Source organism: Psilocybe cubensis, chromosome 10 (assembly GCF_017499595.1).
Source record: "Psilocybe cubensis strain MGC-MH-2018 chromosome 10, whole genome shotgun sequence".
Lineage (NCBI taxonomy): Eukaryota > Fungi > Basidiomycota > Agaricomycetes > Agaricales > Agrocybaceae > Psilocybe > Psilocybe cubensis.
Window position 1 is genome coordinate 2,721,318 of NC_063008.1, and position 20,844 is coordinate 2,742,161.

At 45.1% G+C, this 20,844-nt stretch overlaps 6 protein-coding genes across 6 annotated transcripts; 3 read left to right on the forward strand and 3 right to left on the reverse strand.

Moving 5' to 3' along the window:
• Window positions 1-2,380: 2,380 nt before the first annotated feature.
• JR316_0011094 (putative secreted lipase) lies at window positions 2,381-5,018 on the forward strand (the record flags this gene model as incomplete). The annotated part of the gene is made up of 17 exons (XM_047896756.1): window positions 2,381-2,556; window positions 2,623-2,798; window positions 2,880-2,944; window positions 3,007-3,019; window positions 3,088-3,198; window positions 3,257-3,322; window positions 3,370-3,439; window positions 3,492-3,582; window positions 3,636-3,902; window positions 3,948-3,985; window positions 4,045-4,074; window positions 4,140-4,175; window positions 4,226-4,298; window positions 4,360-4,397; window positions 4,453-4,559; window positions 4,623-4,733; window positions 4,768-5,018. The coding sequence occupies 17 exons, from the start codon at window positions 2,381-2,383 to the stop codon at window positions 5,016-5,018; spliced, it is 1,719 nt and encodes a 572-aa protein (XP_047744801.1).
• A 433-nt stretch (window positions 5,019-5,451) lies between these two features.
• JR316_0011095 (Cytochrome b-c1 complex subunit 6, mitochondrial) lies at window positions 5,452-6,111 on the forward strand (the record flags this gene model as incomplete). The annotated part of the gene is made up of 4 exons (XM_047896757.1): window positions 5,452-5,580; window positions 5,662-5,792; window positions 5,995-6,013; window positions 6,073-6,111. 4 exons carry the CDS (start codon window positions 5,452-5,454, stop codon window positions 6,109-6,111), a joined length of 318 nt encoding a protein of 105 aa, XP_047744802.1.
• A 4,017-nt stretch (window positions 6,112-10,128) lies between these two features.
• JR316_0011096 (uncharacterized protein) lies at window positions 10,129-10,723 on the forward strand (the record flags this gene model as incomplete). Its single annotated transcript, XM_047896758.1, has 5 exons — window positions 10,129-10,163; window positions 10,225-10,252; window positions 10,309-10,366; window positions 10,433-10,611; window positions 10,670-10,723. 5 exons carry the CDS (start codon window positions 10,129-10,131, stop codon window positions 10,721-10,723), a joined length of 354 nt encoding a protein of 117 aa, XP_047744803.1.
• Window positions 10,724-11,410: 687 nt separating this feature from the next.
• JR316_0011097 (uncharacterized protein) lies at window positions 11,411-13,659 on the reverse strand (the record flags this gene model as incomplete). The annotated part of the gene is made up of 7 exons (XM_047896759.1): window positions 11,411-11,710; window positions 11,769-12,483; window positions 12,537-12,669; window positions 12,729-13,110; window positions 13,175-13,257; window positions 13,333-13,472; window positions 13,541-13,659. 7 exons carry the CDS (start codon window positions 13,657-13,659, stop codon window positions 11,411-11,413), a joined length of 1,872 nt encoding a protein of 623 aa, XP_047744804.1.
• A 2,210-nt stretch (window positions 13,660-15,869) lies between these two features.
• On the reverse strand, window positions 15,870-17,229 carry JR316_0011098 (Transaldolase; the record flags this gene model as incomplete). The annotated part of the gene is made up of 3 exons (XM_047896760.1): window positions 15,870-16,805; window positions 16,894-17,069; window positions 17,136-17,229. 3 exons carry the CDS (start codon window positions 17,227-17,229, stop codon window positions 15,870-15,872), a joined length of 1,206 nt encoding a protein of 401 aa, XP_047744805.1.
• Window positions 17,230-18,161: 932 nt separating this feature from the next.
• On the reverse strand, window positions 18,162-20,237 carry JR316_0011099 (Versatile peroxidase VPL1; the record flags this gene model as incomplete). Its single annotated transcript, XM_047896761.1, has 19 exons — window positions 18,162-18,174; window positions 18,231-18,298; window positions 18,353-18,430; window positions 18,483-18,571; window positions 18,635-18,670; window positions 18,724-18,803; window positions 18,865-18,915; window positions 18,968-18,982; window positions 19,037-19,062; window positions 19,122-19,136; window positions 19,194-19,288; window positions 19,341-19,462; window positions 19,517-19,582; window positions 19,646-19,658; window positions 19,714-19,769; window positions 19,824-19,830; window positions 19,889-19,943; window positions 19,996-20,060; window positions 20,111-20,237. The coding sequence occupies 19 exons, from the start codon at window positions 20,235-20,237 to the stop codon at window positions 18,162-18,164; spliced, it is 1,077 nt and encodes a 358-aa protein (XP_047744806.1).
• Window positions 20,238-20,844: the final 607 nt, after the last annotated feature.

Sequence of the window (20,844 nt, forward strand, 5' to 3'; positions counted from 1 at the left end):
AAGTGTGACCCAACGAGCGCGTGTCTGTGGGGACATTGATATGGGTGGCTGAAGTTCCTCCTAGGGTTAGAGTGGCATTTCAAGACGTGTACATCCCGAACCTCGTTATCGCGAATATTGTGATTTGCGGTGGAAGACGACTTGGGTCCCAATAGCAAATTTCGCCTCTGACAACTAAAACAAACCCTCTCAGTCACTCATACCATTTTTGGTGTTCACGCTGTGCCAGCGTTGACCTACAGATCCGTTCGTGTCAAGATGTAATTAGATTTCTGCAGGCACCGATATTTCTAGGTTGACATAGCTGCGGAGGCGCTCAGATTGAGTGAAAAACATCAATGTATCAAAGAATATTTTCTCCTTCATATTTTGAGCACAAATCCCGGAACATGGAAAGGGTATTGTACGTATCTCCTTCGCATTAAAAGTGTTTATTATCTTTGTGGAATGGTAAAGCCGACTCGGGTGTCGGATGCTAATAACAGGGGAATGCCGTATTGTGATGTCGAGAGACTGCTTATAACTTGAAGTCTCATTATCTATTTCTTGCCGAGTTGAATTCATTTTTCGACAATCGAATACGAGTGATGATCGAATGCCAATTGAATCAAAATAACGCCGTCAAACTACATAGTACTGGACATCAGTGCGTCAACGTTTAATTTTGTCTCCATTATTTCAAACTACCCCGAGAATAACCTCCAGTTTCTTGACTACATCAAGACAAAGCATATCTTGAATCCATGCCAATGTTATTCTGGCTATCTGTACCCAGGTTCTGCTTTCCTACTCTTCAAATTGCTTTTAATAACGACTTGATTGATATGTAAAGTAGTCAGTTATTTTGATGGTGTCGTCTTTGACAACGATATGCCCATAATCGAGGCTGCACAGTATCTGAATAATCTTACGCAGGTCAATCTAAGCATTCGATGCGTTGCCCATTGGCCATTACCCACAACCTCAAGCACCTTTGGACCTCCTGATATCGGAGGTCTCTTCGTTGTTCAAATATTTCGGGATTTTCGACGGATGCTCCAATGGCATCGATGGTCCGAACGCCACTACAGCAGCCACTAAGCTGAAGTTGCCAGTCTGAGAGAATGTCAGTGTCACTGCGGATACGTTCTGAAAAGACGCACTTACTCCCCTCGTTGATATATATCTCGGATTATGCACCTCGTAAGCTCTATGAAGGAAGGGCACACACGTTAGTGGTGTTCAGGTAGATTGATTTGAGACCCGTGCCATTGTTCAGTAGCAAAACTTGCAAGGCTTCCTGTGCTTGGCGCTAGGCTTCGCAAACTTTCAAATGAATACGAACTTGACTTGACACATGAGCGAGTCACGGATATATATGTCGAGGATATTCATTTTCCACTTCCCTACATCCTTTGTACGGCATCTGCATGGATTGCGCAGTCGAGAGAAGACAGAACGAGGAGCAAAACTCCACGTCAACATCCTTGACAATGAGAATGTACTGAATAATGTGATTATTTGTCAATTTATTTTGCAGAACCCTTTGCTTACCATTGATCTAGACCTTCGAGCTGGTGAATTTGCGACTCGTGGTAACGAAAAGCTTACGGTTTTATACAGACGTGCATGTGCAATGTTATTCGCTGGACTAGCTTCTCCAGGCAGCCAATGAGCGTCGGCGAGCTCGGCGTGATTTACAAGAGAAATTTGAATTACTTGAGTTGGGGTTCTGGCCGCCCAGATGGGTTCAATTCTTACGCCCTCCGAAGTCCGAAGGAATATGCGGATCACAGAAGACCGGGGTCTTGCGTCTTTGAGCGAAGGCCCGCCCGTTATTTCCGTCTTGACGATGGATTATAGGTTCATGGCACTGCTATTATTAGAGCTATGCCTCCCGCAACACGATTTATATTACGATGCATCTGTCTGGAAACTATACCTTGAACACGCACAACGAGATAATTTCGACCTGCGTTGTATCCGTTATGCATTGGTTAAAATCATACATAACCATTGTGTCGCATGATCGGTGTAAATCCGGTGGCTTTACGGAGAGAAGGCTTTACTTGGGAAAGTATGTTAGAATATGGACCAGGCGGTATGCAACGTCTGACACCGATATCTTTTCTTAGTGTCAGGTCCAAACCTATGGTGTAACAGAGGTCAGAGTAGTTGTGAGCATAAGAATTCCATGACAGCGTTTACGAGACTCGTGCTACAGCACATCATGAGATAACTTATATACGACTTTACGACGATAATATACAGCACAAGCGAGTTGTAATCAATCTAAATTTATAGTAGGGACACTTCGATATTTAAGCAGACATTGCCAGGTATCGCTACTAGTACAAGGCAAGTCCTGACCCTGAGCAGCTTGATTTGAGATCAGCCCGCCATGCGTCTTCTAGTACTTTTATCGACACTTGTATCATTATCCCTGTACCCCTTTGTAGGAGGTTCCCCCGTTCGCAGGTCAACAGAACCCACAGTCACACTGAGCTATGGAGGATTCCAAGGAAAGACAAGTGGGAATCTTGTGAAGTTCCTCGGGATGCCATTCGCTGCACCGCCGTGAGTTTTTGTCTCTTGAGCCTTTCAGCAGATTAATGTAATAAATATATTGACGATTGCAAACAGTGTCGGGAATCTTCGATTCGCTCCGCCCCAACCTCCAATTCCCTTCGCCGGGGTCAAACCAGCCACCTCTTTTGGAGCAGCCTGCTTCCAGCAATTACCTCAGGGAATTTTTGCTGATTTAATTGCTCAAGGTGTAATCCTCAACTTCACCACAACGCCCACTGAAGGGCCTGCTGGTATATCCGAGGATTGCAAGTGTTACATATTGACATCATTGAGGATGATGCTAATAAATATGACATAACTCTCTTGTTTAGGCTTGACAATCAACGTCGTGGCGCCAGCTACTCTGACACCTGGACAGAAAGTCCCTGTCGTATTCGTGAGTCACGGTATAATTACATCTAAGAATAACCGTTCAAGTATATTTATGCCTTCATTTAGTGGATGTATGGAGGTACGCAGACTTAGTCCTTGATTAAAATCGACAAATAACCTGAATGCCTTACTATGCCTAACTTTCAGGGGGGTTCCAGTTCGGAGATGCCTCTGTCAATCCAGGCGATACCCTAGTGGCAAGGTCCATTGAAGTCGGGGAGCCCATTATCTTTGTCTCGGCAAATTATCGAATAAACGGTATGTCATGCTCCAAAAGTCAAAATTACCGTCGTTTCCTAACACGCCACGCATACAGCTTTCGGGTTCCTGGGAGGAAAAGAAGTTAAAGAAGCAGGAATAGGAAATGCTGGACTTCGTGACCGTATGTCCGTCATGATGATCATACTTCTTGTCCTAATTTCGTTTTAGAGCGTTTCGCTATGCAATGGATTCAAGAAAATATATCACTCTTCGGAGGTGATCCTACAAGAGTAACTATGTCGGCCCCCCAGTTCCGTTGTCGATTTTACTGTACTCATCTGAAAGCACAGATGGGGAAGTAGTGCCGGTGCTATATCCGTTGGATTACACATGGTTGCAAACAACGGAGACCCGCAGGGACTATTCCACAACGCGTTCATGGTATGCAATTTATTTTGATGAGAAAATGGTTTATGCGAGCGTGAACCATCCAGATATCGGGCTTCCCAATGGCTCTTCACGACATTGAACACCAGCAGCCTTTCTTTGACCAGCTTGTTAAAGACACTGGATGTACTGGCTCGACGGACCCCATTGCATGTCTAAGGGCCGTGCCTTATGACACCCTTGCTAACGCTGTCAATCAATCCCCTGGGTTCTTCTCCTTCTCGAGCGTCCAACTATCTTGGCCGCCCACTGTCGATGGTCAATTTATCACTCAAGATCCACAGACTTCAATTCAGCAAGGCCGATATGCTAAGGTAGGTATTGGTTAGAATTGCTGACATTTGAACTAAGCGTTGTAGATCCCAATAATTGCTGGAGACTGTGACGATGAAGGAACGTGAGTACTGCTCAGATGTACTTGATTTTACATAGAAGCTGACGGCCTTGTTACTGCAGGGTCTTTTCTCTTACTACTTTAAACATAACGTACATCATCATGCTCTGCTTTTTCATGGTACTGTGCTCTAATGTGTGATTGTTTTCCCCTTTAGAAACGACAGTGAATTTATTGATTACATGAAAACAAAGTGAGCATACAACGTCTTTTGATATTTATATTTTCTGACGGAGTTGACAGTTACTTCGAAGATATCGCATCTGCGGAACAGTTGAAAGCTATTAGCATTGCGTACCCTCAGGATGTTACACAGGTGAGGCAGGCCAACTCTCCCCTTCAGTCAGCAGGCTAAACTGGAGAAAACATACTACAAGGGATCACCATTCAATACCGGAGCATCTAATGCTTTAACGTCAGTGAAGGCAAAATGCGTTACTATTATTTAAGAGACTGACTCTGGGTTCAAGCCCGCAATTTAAACGCCTAGCCGCCATTCAAGGAGACTTGGAGTTCCAGGCGCCTCGTCGGTTCTTCTTGGAGACAGCTTCAAAAACACAACCAACTTATTCATACCGTCAGTCTCGCCTAATTCTCGGATCATTGTATGACTCTACTGATCTCCTACTGGGATCCACAGTATACAAACGGGGCAAGTCTGTTCTTCTCTTTGGGGCTCAGCACGGATCCGACGTCAACGACTGGTTCGGAATTGGAACCTCTACCGATTTTGTTGGAACCGATGCTGTTGGTACGTGAGCTCGTGTTACTAATAGTTGGTGCAGAATTGACCAAACTTCCAGTAAACTTTGTAAACAACGGAGATCCCAATACTTCCAATGCTCCAAAAGGTTCAAACATCACTCACATCAACTGGCCACTCTGGAGCTCCGACAAAGAGAATCCTCCTATGTTTACGTTCTTAGATAGTCCTCAACCAGGAGGGTCTCCAACCACCACCATTACCCCTGATACATACAGGACAGTTGGAATCCAACAGCTGATTGACATATACTTAAAGATCGGGACGGCGTAGGAGGATTACGAGTACTCGTAATAAAGGAACAAAATATGCTTATGTATTCTATACATGATATTGATATTTTCAGCTGCGAGCCTTTTGAATAGGACCGTTATCAAAGTAACTTATTCGACTTACTTTAAACCAACGACTTTAAGCTTGGAAGAAATGTTTGTTGCTCTGGAGAGATAGTGCTCACGCATAATCCCTAGACCAAAATGAGGCTGTAAAATAATACAGGTAAAGGCAATCTAGCAAGGGATTCCCTCCCTAATATCTCCAATAGCCATATTGTGGACGGATTCAGTAGCGTTGAAGTTGAAAGACCGGGGCCCAATTCGAAGGCAGTGATTGGCTGATCCGCAAATTATTCCCACGGTCAGCACGCTTTCCGAGACTATCCGCAGGTAATTTTGAACCTCTGTACCATCACCAAACGCCCTCCAAAATGAGTTCCATCGTGTCCTTCTTCTCTTCCTTTGTCTCGACCACCCACGCCGACTCCGAGAAGGAGGCCCCTGCCGACGCTGAGGTCGTCGTTGAGACACCTGAGGAAGAACCAGAGGAGCCCGAAGACGTACGTGTCCTGGACCCCGTGCTTCACGCTGGCGTTACACAAAGGTCGATACTTACTAGACGTGGGGCGACTGAACCATAGGTCCACCCCGCCCTTCGCGAAGAATGCAAAGCCTCGGCAAAATGTGCTGCCCTGACGAAACACTTTGAACATTGCCAGGAGAAGGTTCAGTCTGGCCAAGGGTTCAAGGGCGAGGATTGTGTTGAGGAGCTGTGCGTTTTGAACTCTTTTCTCATGTGGAACAGGTTTACTAACGGTATATGCGCGTCGATCTATAGGTGTGCGTAGTCTGACGTCCAACCTGCCATATTTTATTACTGAATACTCTCCTTTTTCGTTATTTTGGGCTGTAGTCCAGTGCGTCACACAATGTGTTCCTTCACTAGATTGTACTAACTGAACGCTATATATCAGCATGATGCACTGTGTTGAGGTTAGTCTTTAATTCACCGTATTAAACACCACACCTCAATACTAACGTGAACCTTGCAGGAATGCGCTGCACCCAAACTCTTCGCCAAGCTGCGTTAAGAGTCACCAACCCTTCTACACGATACCACTATCTAATTTAGGTGCGACGGTTTCTATACGCGGTTTCTCGTCCGCATCTGAATACCCCACCAGATAATTGTTGAGTTTTATGTCTGTTCGTTAAACCCAACATCACATCGTTTTCCCCATCGTCGTCGTCCCTACTATTTAAAACGCAAAACGGTGATATCAGGATCGATGAATGCATGTGCCTTCGAACTCTCCATATACGTGGACAGCAATAACCATATCGTAATGGCAAGATTCGCTTGAAATCTCTGTCGCTTCGAAGAATATTTTTACAACCTGCTAACCCTGTCTATCTCTTTTATCTTGAGGGACTCGCAACTATAGCGTGTCATCCTAATTTTTAAGAATGATGCTTTGGCGCCGAGACTAACCTTTTACTGATACATCGGCATTCCTTGTTTTTCTTTTGCAGTGCTGACATCATTCTGACTGAGTCGGAACTCACTTCTTCAGACCGACATCAATTGACGCTCATTGAGCCTTCAATATGTATCACGGAAGCGCTTTTCTTGGGTGTTCCTACTTGGCGTCTACCTTGGAATGATTATCGTTCTCATGGTATGTTTCACCCTCGAGCAGATATTGTGGCGAATTCAGGACAACTGATGTCCCCTTTTCTAATTTTCTTCTTCTAGGATGTATTCAGTGTCGAAACACGCTTTACCTTCCGCGATTCTTCACTTCTAGTTTTCCTTTCACGTTAGCAACAGTACACGCACCAGCGTCATTGTAATCGACCTACCTGATGGAGTGGAAGAACGTCTTCAAGCTTCCGAAGCGCACATAGTCTACTTCGAACTGCCTTGGGCGCAGTGGGAACAAATACAAGGATATGTTATCGGCGTCGGCGCTGCGGCTTTGGATAGAACGGGAAGCAGGTCGCGCGAAGTAGGATACGGCGGCAAGGTAATAGTGCCGAGCACTTGTACTAGTTCGTGATGGCTGTTGTTTTCCTAATGGGTGGCTGTGCTTACAAGCTTTAGATGCGCTTGAACGCTAATTGAGGTACTGAGCATTGGACTTTCGTTGTGATTTCACTTCAAACAGAAAATGCTTTTCTTTATTAACTTTTGTTGTCAATCGTTTGAAAAGGAGACTGGATGTCAGAGAATATCGATACATGGCCGCCACATAATGCAAGGTCTAACTGAAAGCTTAGTGGACTTCGGTTGTTTAATGCCCCTCCTCCGAGTAAGCAGACGTATTGTGTTAATTTTGTGTGGGATATTTGGCCTAATATTGTTATAGCTTCCTTATTGTCAGTCCTGTTGTGTCATCAGAGACGAGCGCTGTTGCAGCTATTTATTGTAACTCAATGAATGCTTTGTAGGAAACAGGGAGGAGCCGGGCGTTATGCGATAATTTCGTCAGCGCGAATAAAGCGACACTGAAATCAGTAAGGGGTAGGCAGCGGTGATAGCCCACATGAATCAAACAAGAGTTGCGTATTTTCCTCCCCAAAATTGAGTAGTCGCAATCTAGTGCAACGCCTATCTAATCAAAGGTTTACAGGGACGATCAGAAATTAGGATCGAATAGAAAGCGGGTGTGAAGAATGAATTTTAATCTCGCCCAAAGGCCTTGGTTCCTTGCATTGCTTCCTTGTGCCCGTACTGCTGAATACAAGGATGAGTTCTTGGCCAGCCTCGAGGCGTACAAGCGATCTTCGCTTTTGGCTCGGGGCCGTTATTTTATGTTTTGTTATGTATCGGTGTCGCTTCGTCGATTTTTTTTCTTTTTTCTGGATGCAACTTCAATGACCTCTATATACAGATTCTTTGACCTTACAAACATGATTTCAAGGCCAGAGTGCATACATATGGTTGTCGTTGTGCTCAATTAGTAGTATGACTTGAGTATAACTCAAAGCTGAACATATACTTACTAATATACACGCTCGCGCACAGATACCCAAAGTCCGACCCCGTCACTTCAAACACCGACATCTAGAAGAAAGAGAAGAAAACAATGATATTTCTCGAATTCCCGAGTCAACTTATCGCGCGTTGTGAATCATGATCATATGATAAGATGCGATAATTCGCTAGCGACCATATTCTGCCAATGTCATTGTCATTGCCATACCCCTTTCCATTCTATTTCTGTGATGGGAGGCTAGTGCTAGCGATGGGGTTCGATTTTTACTCTATTGGTTCCATCTGCCCAACCCCACACCCATACAGCAATACTTGCAAACTTGACATAGCCCCAAATTTAGGCATGTCAATCTTATCCCCGGATGCGAAAATCGCGGGTTTGAATACGTTGTTGCATCCGATGGACCGTAGAAATTTCACTCCAACGCCGGTGTTTGATATGGAAGGAAGGGGTGGTGTTTTGCTTTATATTAGGGATTAGCTGGTTATTGTTGGAGTTTTAAATTCGGATGCGCGCGCGTCCTTTGTGGTTTTTCTTTTCACTCTTCTGTACTTGACTCTCAGGTCGTTGCCGTATATCCAGCATCCTTCGGGCTCGAGGCCACGATACAACTCTCCCTCTTCATTTCACGCCTTAAGGGTGTACATCTCATACTGGGTGATCGGGTGGCGGGTTTCGATATTTGGATCTAAAAATGGCTCCAATGCTTACAAGCACGACTACTTCTGCTCTCAGTCTTGCTGATCAGACATTGGACAACACGGTCGGCGCGATCTTTCTTGGTGTTGTTGGAGCCTCGTTGTGCGCAGCATTTTACCCATTTAACCCTGTGTGTTAACTAAATGTGTATGATCCTCCATGAACAGGCTTTTCGGTATCACAACGCTGCAGGCGTATTGGTATTATCACTCATACCCATTTGATTCGATGTTGCACAAGTGTTCAGTCAGTCATATTCACGTCATTTGATGGCTGTACAGACTGATTAATAATCACTTTCTGGCGTCGAACAGGTGGCGGTTCTATGGTGTGTGGATCTGTTGGTTATACTAAGGAGGGGTGGAGGAAGACTGACCAGTTGCCGGATTATGGGGCGTATGTTACTAGGACCCTCGACGCCTTCCATCTCAGCTTGGTTATCCATGCGGTGTACACGTATGCGGTTACTGGGTTTGGAGATTCCGCTGCGCTTCTGAAGATTCCTTGGTGAGTCTTTAATTGTAAATGAGCAAGGCAGATGGTTTATTGGTATGGGATAGGTCAATAAAAGTAGGCGTTATACGTCATAAGAGTGCATGGGACAATGGCATTGAACTAGTTATGCTTTTGTTATAGCTTCAAGCCAGCGTAAACGTAGGTGTTGGCTTTCATCTCGCATGATTTGAAACCTAAAGACCTGCTGCAGGTTGTCATCATCTTAATAGTTCATTCGTGCGTATTAGTATTGCACCCCATTTCCCCAACGTCCTGATGATTGATGAATGAACTGTAGTCTTTACGCCATGCGCGTTTGGTTACGTGAGTATCATGCTTGAAGTTGGATATTACATTCCTTCTGAAGGAACATTTGTGAACATAGTTGGCGGGTACCACAGAGGCGTTCTTGGGTACATTGTGGTACGTGATTATAATCAATCAAGCATGAAACTATTGACTAAATTTTCAAAGACATCTGTGGTCATCGCAGGATTTGGTATGCACCCTAGAGTTTGATATAATCACTTTCATTGACTAGGCACCTCAAGTGATTGGCGTTGCATTTTCTTATTCTATGTAAGAAATCTAGCTCAGTACATATGGTGTTTGCGGTCTAACGATGGTGTCAAATCCCCAGTTACACTGTCCATGCATTGGACGAGCTTCATAAGATATCTGTGAGTTTTCTCTCTCCAGAGTCGAACCAGAAGACTGAGAGACCATTTTTAGTGGGCAATCGACGCCGCATTAGGGGCATCTACTGCGATAGACTTTGTTATTACAGCTGCGATGTGTTACTATCTCCGCAAGAGTAAAGGGAAGGTTACTAGGTACATAGTCGGGACGTTATAACGTTCTCGTGATGCAAGTTTCTAACATGAAGACAGGTTAAACTCGAGGATATCTGTAATCATGCAGTACTCATTGAGCTCAGGGCTTCTCACTAGGTATGCAAGTGGCACTGTTTGTTTTGCAACCATTAATTCTTATTTTTCAATTCATCTGAAGCGCGTGCTCGCTTTCTGCTATGTTTACTGTGGGTTGCTCGTACATGTCAGCGCACGACTCAATTGACACTTACATTCTTTCCAGTTCATTCTGATGCCCAATACTTTCATCTTCATCGCCCTTGAATTCCTTGTCACGCAACGTATGTACACCATATTCAAAGGATGACCAACCAAATATATTGACTACCGAGACATCGCACTCTTAGTCTACGTGGGCTCTTTTGTTGCTATGTTGAACGCCCGTGAAAGGAAACTCGGTAACACCTCATACGCAGAAGATACATACACACAACCTTCATGGAAACGACCCCTTCGCTCACACAGTACCTCCAGCTTCTGGAGCCCGAGACCGGGATCGCCTCTTGAACTCGAAGTCCAGATTCCTGTAAGTAATCCTGCAGATCACTACAGACTCGGTGCCTTATCATTGTCCTGACTCCTAGAAATCACCATCGTCTGCTACCTTTAAACCCGAGACTATTGGGCAGGCTTTGTAATCCACACACACAGCCGGAGTATCTGAAAAGAACACCTTTGACGCGACGTACTACGGCGTCCCGGCTTTATTTAACGCCCAGAACCATTCATTTGTATCATCACCTCAACTATTTCATCCATACTCATGTACTTACCTCTAGAAACCAGGGTTTTGACATCTCTCTCTGCCGGCGGAGATGTCACCCACCTTTCATACTACTCAGACAGTGTTTGATATCCACAAACTACCCCGTGCCTACTCCTTTCGTGTATATTCGTTCTATCAATGAGGATGTTCCATTCTACCGGTATACCCCAAACTAAATTTACATCTACAAGAATCAAAGCATTTACCTTGATGTGATATAGTCCTTGGCGACCCAATACGGCATTATCCTTCCGTAGTGACCTCCCACAAAGAAGTGGCCTGGCGCCGTGTTCAATCTTCCCGTGTATTGTGATCACACACACCTGACGTATAACGCATTCCCGTCGCAGAAGCTTAACCATATCAACTATAGTTAACAAACATCCACTAGCATGGTGCGATGGACGCATCAAATGAGGAAGTGGGAACCCTTTTCTAAGAATTCGAAAAGGGTAAGTTGGAATGAAACGAAGGACAGGAAACAAATAAATACAGAAGTAGGGTTAGGTACTTTTCTCATCAGCACCTCAAAACTGGAAATTGGCACAATATATCCCACTCATCCTGAAAATGAGGAGGGGTCCCTAACCATTGCGTCTTCACAGCCGAACCATTCGAGCCACTCGGTGGCATGATATAGAGCGCGGCGCTTCGGCCATTGCTCAACCTCTAGCACAGAGCCGTGAGGTGGCATTGTTTTCGATACGTCTTGTTTGCGCAGGACAGTCCAATAATTGTTGCCGATACGAACAACGCGGACCATGGGGAATCCGTGTTCTACCACAGCCAACACATTTCGGACATGGACATCTGATAGACCAACGAATCGAAGCGTCGGTGGTATACCATGGCGAAGTTGCTATGGACGATGTAATATATCAGCACAGCGACGATTAGAAAAGGGTGAAGGCAGTTACGTTTAAAAATGGTATGGGATCCCGAGCTGATTGAGAATTATAATCGAGCGTAAGACGGAGGGCCAGTACGGTCCGCGGAATGAGCCAAGAGGCTAGACCGGGCGCCAAATCAGACGGATAGCTAATTTTCAGACCTCTGAGACCTCCTAACGAAGGTAAAACCCCCCATATGGCAGCATCGAACCCGACAGCGTGTTGTATTGATTCTTCGCGAGCTATTAGCTGGAGGGATCGTAGGTGCCTTCGTCCACGCAGAAATTCGGCAATAGCAGGAAATAAGTCACGATCCATCGTTCTTCGACCAATGGATTCCACGGAGAAGGCGAAGTGTCGCAAGAAGGGTAGTGCGTTTACGTGCTGGGCGCTTCGGAATTGACTTGAAGCGTTCGGGCATTCTAGAGAGCAGCAGGTGATATTCAAGTTCTCCAATTGTCGACCGTTGTTCAAGATCTCAGCAAAAGCGTTGGTTACGGCTGGGAAATGTCCAGTGAAGAAGATGGTGGTAAGATTACGAATTGAGAGACTGGCAGCAGGAAAGGTCCAATGCGGCGATGGATGAGGATTTTGGAGTGCGATGGTTCTTAGAGAGATGCTATTTTGACTTAGAAGCCCGTGGATAGAAGAAGGATTCGCAGACACGATATTCATCGTATATGCAAAGTGGGATAGATGCCTGAACTCCAGTAGTGATAGATCAGCTGGACCATCTGGTGATCTGGGGACAAGGTGTTGGTCAGGGAATTAATGGAGAATATAATACAGACGAACTTCAAGGAGAGACCCCGTAGACGGGGACTCGACGTCTGCAATATACGGAGAACTGGGAGTATTCCTTCACTGGTAGCGGAGATGTGAACATTCCGTAGGTTAATCAATTTTGGCAGTGCGTTCGTCAACATTCCTGAGTTCTGTTGTCAATCCCAAGAAAACAATTATTTCGCGACGAGTGTAATGACATACCAGTCTGAAATGCTACCGATCCATCTTTATCCCGCCTCGAGGCAAATATCCTTAGAGTCCTTACTGCACATGCAAACGATGGGTCGACAATGATTCGCGTTAGAATATCTGCACTCCTCTGAGCATGTCTCGCATCTTCATCTTTCTGAGACAATAGCGTCCTTGGGTCGGCATAGGTGTCTATCTGGTCCTCTTCGCCGTCTGTCCCAGTGAAGTGCAAGTCCAGCTCCCAAAACAATAATTGCGATGCTATTCGAGAAAGAGGATGAGGAACGAAAAGCAGAGCTTTGAGATCCCTTCGTGGGAGATGCAGTGCTATTTCTCGCCAAATTTCCGCTGATATTCTTTCTTTCAGGTTATGTTTTGGAAGAGGCGCCAGCAGCTAATTTTGGAGAAGAATGAAGTGGCCTTAGTTCTAGGCCGTATATGATGTAGATAGTCATCACCTTCTCAACCGTAACAGATCGTTGATGAAGAAGTGCTTTCGCCTCGGGGTTGTCAGGTTCTACTGCCAGCGCTGCTTGAAGATCTGAACAACACGTACGCAGCATTTCAAGATGCTCCGTCAGTTGAATTCTAAACGTAGGGAAGTTAATATACAGACCATCTTGTGCTCCTAATGGTGAACCCCCCGCGAGCCTGGCCTTTGCACGCAATATTCTGGCCTTCGCTATACTTTCCGGACTGAGAGAGACAACTTGCAAACATGACTGGATCGCGTTCTCGATGACCGTTCTAGAACGTCTATGCAGAAAATCCCATTCAGTTCCACAAAATACAAATAGGATTCCAAGATATAATGAGCTACACACCCTTCGAAATGAAGACATTTCATGGCGTAAAGCAAGAGATCCACCTTTTGGTTGTCGGAAAGGTATGAGGCAACGTCTCGAATGCTGGCATCGAGGATTTTTGGGTTGAATACATTCATGATGGTGGGTAGAGCGCAGCACCGCCAAATTGAATACACGATATAAATGAGCCAGCTGGAGACTGTTGAGGTACACAAAATCGGGCCAGAGTCTAAAGTTCCCAGCAACAAGGGAAGAAGGGTCTGAACTGAACGTCGTAAACGACAGGATGCTCGCGGATCGAAACGCCATGGGACAAATTTACGGTTACAGTCATGATTGAGCAATGTGAACTCTGTTGTTGCTGAGTCTGGACTAGTCTGGACTCTTTTGACAATTAAAAAAAATTACGCTCTTTCGTCTTTTCGGAGATTTCCTTGTTCAGGAAATAGATATTTTGTCCGAACCTCGTCTAATTTGGAATGTAGGAAGGTACCATCACAACATTGCCTTATTTGGAGTGATATGTTTTTTCGTGTTCCCGGTGATCTTGTCCAATAGAAATTGTAAGTGCTTCCCGAGGCCACGCACTCTTTGATTTTATGATGTGCGTCATACTAATATCTTCGGTCAGTTAATGGAAACATAAATCGTGTCAACCAACGGCAGACAACTGTTCCCCGCCTTCCATACCCCACATCGTTCTTGTTTGCCAATGGACCTATCCTTGTCGTACGGGTACATTGAGACCTCATAGGCCCCACCTGCCATCGGACTTTCTCGCTTGAAGGGCGATTTCTTCACTGTCTTGGGGTACTGGCCTTCTATCCGACTTCTTCGCGGGCCTTTCGAATATTTAAACGCATACTCTTGGTCTGCAGAATCACATTGTGTCAAGTTGGCTGGTTCGTAAGAAACACCAATGGGTAAATGTAAGTTCCTCAGTACCCCATATATCCACGAGAAACCTTCGTGCGTCTCAGCAAACGTCATTCGGAACGTGGGGGAGCGTTCTAGAATCCATCAAGTCACAGGCGGCAGAAAGCTTTCAAAAGTCACCAAATGATGGGTGCCATTCCTTCCAACTCTATTGGACACAGGAACAGTAACAGAATTTCATTGGAAGGCACATAAACAAACCATTTAACTTTTGAAAACTCCTCACACGTCACGAACAAGACAAGAAGAGGTTAGTGAGTAATTATGCTTCGCGGAAATCATTGTGTTGTCAAATGGTGTTGAACGTGGACAAACCGTGTCTTTCATCTTGGATCAGGAATACTTTCCATCAGTTTTCGATCTTCCTCACCAAACTACACCAGAGAACACCCCTTACGAATGCGTAACTAATGGCATCCAGTATACGTACTATCGGTGACAGCCACCGATGTGTTGTATAAATTGTACAAGGCACGCCAGTCACAACAATTGAAATGAATTGCTCCTGACTGCCATACTTCATTCTTTACACACTCGTTGGGTTCTAATATTAAAAGTCGATACATATTTACATTCATTGCTTAAGGTAAATATGACCTTGTTAGCGTAAACCGCAACACATGAATTCATCGCCTTGGGAATCGTTACCCATTTTCGTACATTAGGATAGTTTTGAGATGTCAGGAAAAGTATCATTAGATTAGAGGTGCACCTCCCCGGGTGTTCACGTCTGTAGCACACATATGTCCCCGATCCTTTCCGTATATTTCCCTAATATGCCCTTTTGAACCTCATTCGAAGAACTGACGTCGGTAACCCCCCCGAGAGGGAACTTCGTTGAACCTACGGATGCTTCTCTCTGATCACAATGTTCCTATCGCCCGACTGACCGTCGAACGATTTGACCTTGATGGGATAACACCTGGCCAGGAAGCGTAGGAAGGGTACCGCTCCGACAAATGAGAATAGGTAAATGTCTATCAAGTCCTCGCGGGCACAGGTTGAAAGTGCACGGTATCCGGTATCCGACACACGGACACTCTCATGTTGGAGAGACATTGCTAAATCCAACAGAAGTCGTCCACGGATTGACTCCATTGAGCGGTTTCATGTGCTTCCAATATATATTACGAGAACCTTGAATGAGTGATAAGAAAGTCTAGACAGGACTACGCTTCACCATGGCTAAATTCCGAGGTGGTTTGGACATATTATGTTTCTGAGCACATTAGGAGTTCTATTCCCGAACAAACGTTTCCTTGAAAAAGGCTATACGAATATCGGGTTATTTTGAATAACAGAGCAAAAACCGCTCCTATTCTAGGTCATAAACGACTTCCCTTCAAATTTGCTCTTCTCCGTCAAACGATACGCAGTGATATCCTATGCGCTTATACCCACAATCTATTCTCTAATTCACGGAAACGCTCTTTCTCCTTCTCGATACTGCTGCGCCATCTCCAGGAAGGCGGCCTCTACTTTCTTGAAAGACGTCCGAAGTAATGGACACCACATCTGGCAACCGAGCGTGGGCAAATTGCTGAACCCTATCTCGTACCATCGTCTCCAACTTCACGGCGTCGATACTAAATTTGGCGAGACCTTCGGGTACTTTGTCGAGAGATATCGCCTCCTGCTTCGAATCGCGCTCAAACAAAATAGCGCCCTCGTGTGTAGGTCCATTTGGAGAAAAGTATATGGGAGGTGGATTTGGCAACTCCGTCAACGGAGTTGGTTGAGTCGAATCGCTCCTAAGATCAAGGTTTCCATCCAACTTCATAAGTCCTTCAAGTAAATCCGGGGGAAGTGTTACCAGGTCGGCGCCTCCTTTCTTTCCGTATCGGCTTAATTCGACGATTTCCTCTGGTTTGCGGAACCCAGCGGCCATTATCTGTGTTGAGTATCCGCAACGCGTGTATGTTTCCTTGATACGGCGTACCAGTGCAATACCCGGATGGTCTTGTAATGGCTGATCGTCAAGGCCGCTGGGATTTCCTTCGGCGATGGCGCGTGCAGACCACCAATCCTTGACCCTTCCAATGAACGGAGAAACCACTGATACACCAGCCTGAGCGCAAGCGATGGCCTGTACTAGGCTGAAAATCAGAGTGAGATTGGTATGTATTCCGTCGACTGATTCGAGGGTATGCGCAGCATGAATTCCTTCGGGAGTGGCAGGAATTTTTATGAGGATGCGCGTTCTAGGAATGTGCAGTTCTTCAACGAGTTTGATCAGCGCTCTTGACTTTGATAGAATGCCAGCGTAGGAAAAACCAAGTCGAGGATCGACGGATATGGAGACACGACCTGGAATGATGGACAAAATTTCGGCGCCAACGCGAACAAGCTTTAAATAGGGTAGTTAGACTACGTGAATACATGTGTTCCACAGAGGATATATCCGGATAAATGAAGATCAAAGAAATAAAACGTACCAGATGATCCAAGGCCAATTCAACTATCTCATCCACTGTCGGAGACTTGGGCGAGAGGCTACGCAAGGAGTAGGTGACGGCATCATCAATGAGATATGAATATTTTGCAGTTGATACGGCAGCAAAAACCAGAGAGGGATTTGTAGTGGCGTCTACTGGACTAAATTTTGCGATTTCTAGTGTTTTTGACGTTGAGAGACAGAGTTAGTCATTAGGTTAGAGTATCTAATCAAGTTGCTCACTTTCATACTCGGCACCGTCCGATGCTATTATTATCCCTCTATTATGCACAGCGTCCAGAGCATTGAAAGTAGGCAGAGTCTCACAATCAGGCATTGACGATTGCGGGTATCAAGAGCAGCGTTTGGGTCGCTTATATGTAGTCAAATATCAAACACTGACCTGGTGAATAAGCAAGACCTTGCTAATCCAGCGCTGATCGAATCCACACTATTGGCGATCGTGGCAACTTCGCATGGCGAGATCGGCCAGTAATTAGACTTTCCTGCGTTCTTTTGTCAGCTTTCAAGAACATACCCAATAAAAGTCGGCACAATCCACCAACCACGAACGTGCTTTAAATTCGTGGGTTTACATCGTCTCGCCGATCAGATAGATTAGTTTTGTTAGTTCCAATTTTATCAGATTGTATCATGTCCAACTGCTTGGGTATAATGCATTGATATAGCGTGTGTTGTCTGTAGAATCGCCATCATTGGGCAATCATTGGGTCATCGTGATAACCAACGGCGTCATAGTCATGAACGAATGAGGGGTGTCGGATAGCCATATCGCCGAGTCCGAGCTTTTGGGGTCACGTGGAATCAATTACTAATGAACGCGCTCAGAACGCGTCGACGCCCAAAAGCATACATTTGGCCATTGACGTGCCGTTGACTGTCCGGTGTATGGGTTCAAAGTTGAAATAATGAAGTCTTTATAACGAAAGGTAAAACTTTGCAGTTGCTTGCATGTTAGGGCAGAGGAACTCACAATGAATGCTTACAGGGATGAACTAGTGCGAACTCGCTATTTAATAATACAAATGGCAGTAGTTAACTTAAAAGTACACCAAATCAGCTTCAATTAATAATTTAGAATTCTCAGAGGCCGTGAGAATATCTGACTTTTCTGATGCACTGACTTGAAAGCCAAAAACCATGAAATCCATTCTATTTGAAAGATTTGACACAAGATATAAAAAGGATAAAGACCATAGACCCAGTAAAAATATGTCAGAATATTCTATGTAAAGACGCCATCGGCCTTTAAGATCCGGGACTATTTTTGTAATTGTCAGAATGCAGTTTACTGAGATAAGATACAAAAACACTGACACAGGGGCGACTGTTGGGGCTGGTCCAGCAACAGTGGCGATGTTGTTTGGGAAGGGGGTGGCCGCACACTAAGAAAGTAGAGATGAGAATGTGTATACACCTTCTCATGTGTTATGACTCACAGCAGCTTGTACGTCTGCACGAGAGAAGGAGGCGGGGAATTTGATGGGGCCGGTGAATGTCTTGGGAATGGGGACGACCTGGAACCCAATCATAAGAGCATTTTCTTATGTGTAGCCATCATTAGCTTACGTCAGAGCAGTCAATCAAGTTCCTTTGTCCGAGTACTTGAAGCTTAGCCATAGCTGCCTTGAAGCTGTTCATCATTAGGTTCTGATTGTCTAAGAGTCGGAATAGGTCAGATTTTGCATTTTGAATAAAATATAAGGCCAGATGATACTCACTAACCATTCCCTGCCAGAGGCAGGCAGTTCGAGGGTCTTAAAGACATACATAAGTATTCCGCTTAGATTTGTGTCACGTCATAACATACCTTGGGAGATAGCGAAGTCACTCTGGAGACGCATCTCACCGGCAAGAGGAGAGAGGACTTCACCAGGCTGGCTTCCGTTTCTGTTTCAAATAGACCCAGCGGTCAGAATCAAACAATCTGCAGATAGTCTTAGATGCATACCCTGGGAAAAGTCTTCCCTTGAGGAGAACTTCAAGGAAGACTTGAGTGTCGCTATCAAGTTGTTAAGCATAAGGATATTCAAAAGAAAGATGATGTGACTAACAAAGTGCCGACAGTACTGTAGGTGGTGTCAGTTAGCTTTCCTGACAAGATATATTGAAAGGGCACTCACGAGTCGAAGGGGGTTCCTGGGATGGTCTATATGTCATCAATATTCATCAGTCTCAAATTTATCCAGTACATCGTCTCATACTCACGGGGTCGACGACATCCTAAAGAACGTTGTTTTAATAAGTGAGGACATACTCTGAGAAGAAACCTGTACTTACTGCAGCAGCAATGGTGTGGGAGGAAAGAAGGGCAACAGCCTCAGCTGGAGAGAATCCAGCATCGGCGAACCTGGCCAGAATAGAAGTAACACTGTCTACATTGACACTTAGATCCAGTTCAACCTTCCTAAGAAAAGAGCGACATACCAGTGGGCTCTGGGACAGTGAGATCGGGGGCGGGGGCAAGAGGTGGTGGGCGGCCAAACATGAACTGAAGCCTTGGGGCACCCGGGCAGTTAGCAGTTCCAATAGCAGCTGCGAGGTGGACGCTAGTGGGAAACGTAAGTTCGAAGTTCTGAATATTTTGAATTGCTTTCACTCACAAGTCTCCTGCAGTGAGGCCGGTTTCTTGGAAGACGGGGAACTGGCGTGCAGTGATATCATCAATTCTGTGAAGGGGGTGACAGGGTTAGTTCTGAATAAAGAAATGGTATGATATCGGCGCGTATTACCCTCCATTAGCGTCTATAGAATATTGACGATTAAGTAAATATCAATAATAAGCTAAGGTATAGCTTACGGAATGCAAGTTCGGTGCTGTTGAAGATCAGGATAGAACCATCGGCTCCTCCACCCCTGAGATGGATTGATTAGTAAAACGGAGTAGTCAGAATGTAGTGATGCACTGACTTTCCACCTAAATCGCAATGTATGTATTAGACTAGTTATCATGAGACACTCAGAATTCTACTCACCGTGGATTGAAAATCCAATAGCATCGTGGAACGAGAGACGAAGAGCAGAGTGGGCCTTTCATTGGAGGTCAGATGGTGCCGTTGAAATTTTCATAAATTACACAAACCTCCTCTCCACATTCGCCTCCGTCAAAGAGGTCGGTTTGGATCTTCTGGACAATAGGGAAGAGCTCTGGGAGTCGAATAAGCCACCAAATGAATAAAATGGTTTTGAGGACTTACTGCAGCAGGCAGCATTGGCAGTCACTTGGCCAGTGGCGCATGTAACACGCTTTGTCAATGCAGCATTTACAGCCTGTGAGGCGGCAAGGGCAATAGAGATGATAGCTGCAAGGCGAGCGAAAGCCATTGGAATGAAGTCTTTAGAATGAGAGTAGACTGATCATTCTCGAGGTTTTTGCTCGTCTTTTATACTTTTCAATCTCATCTCACGATTTATGAAAGCGGAGCCGCATCCACAATTTTGGTTTGTTAACTGACGTTCCCTATTGGCTATAGGATAACAAAATACAACCATCATTTGCTCCCAGCACAATTCTCAACAGGAAACAATGAAATGAATTGTGCGAACTCACAGTCAACCATGCATATACTTTCCACTGTCGCGTAGTCAGCGAAGCTCCAAGAACTCGTGGAGCAGTGACTGCGCAAGCCTACATTCTAGCATTATTTCAAGATAAATGTCGCTATAATTAGTCTTGCCACGCCATGAACTTGCCCAAAACAAGATATGGGCGCCTTCTGGACATATCGGAGCATTTATACCACCATTAGTTATCACAACGCTTACAAGAATAATATACCTCGTCCTAGCGGACATAACAGAGATCAGAGAAAGAGAGACCGATCGTTCTCATTCAATCATAGTCTAAAACAGAGCTATCATGTGGTTGAGCCACGGCTCCGTAGGGTCGTGGAAATTTCTTCCCGGTGTTGCAGTAGCCTATTGGTAGCCG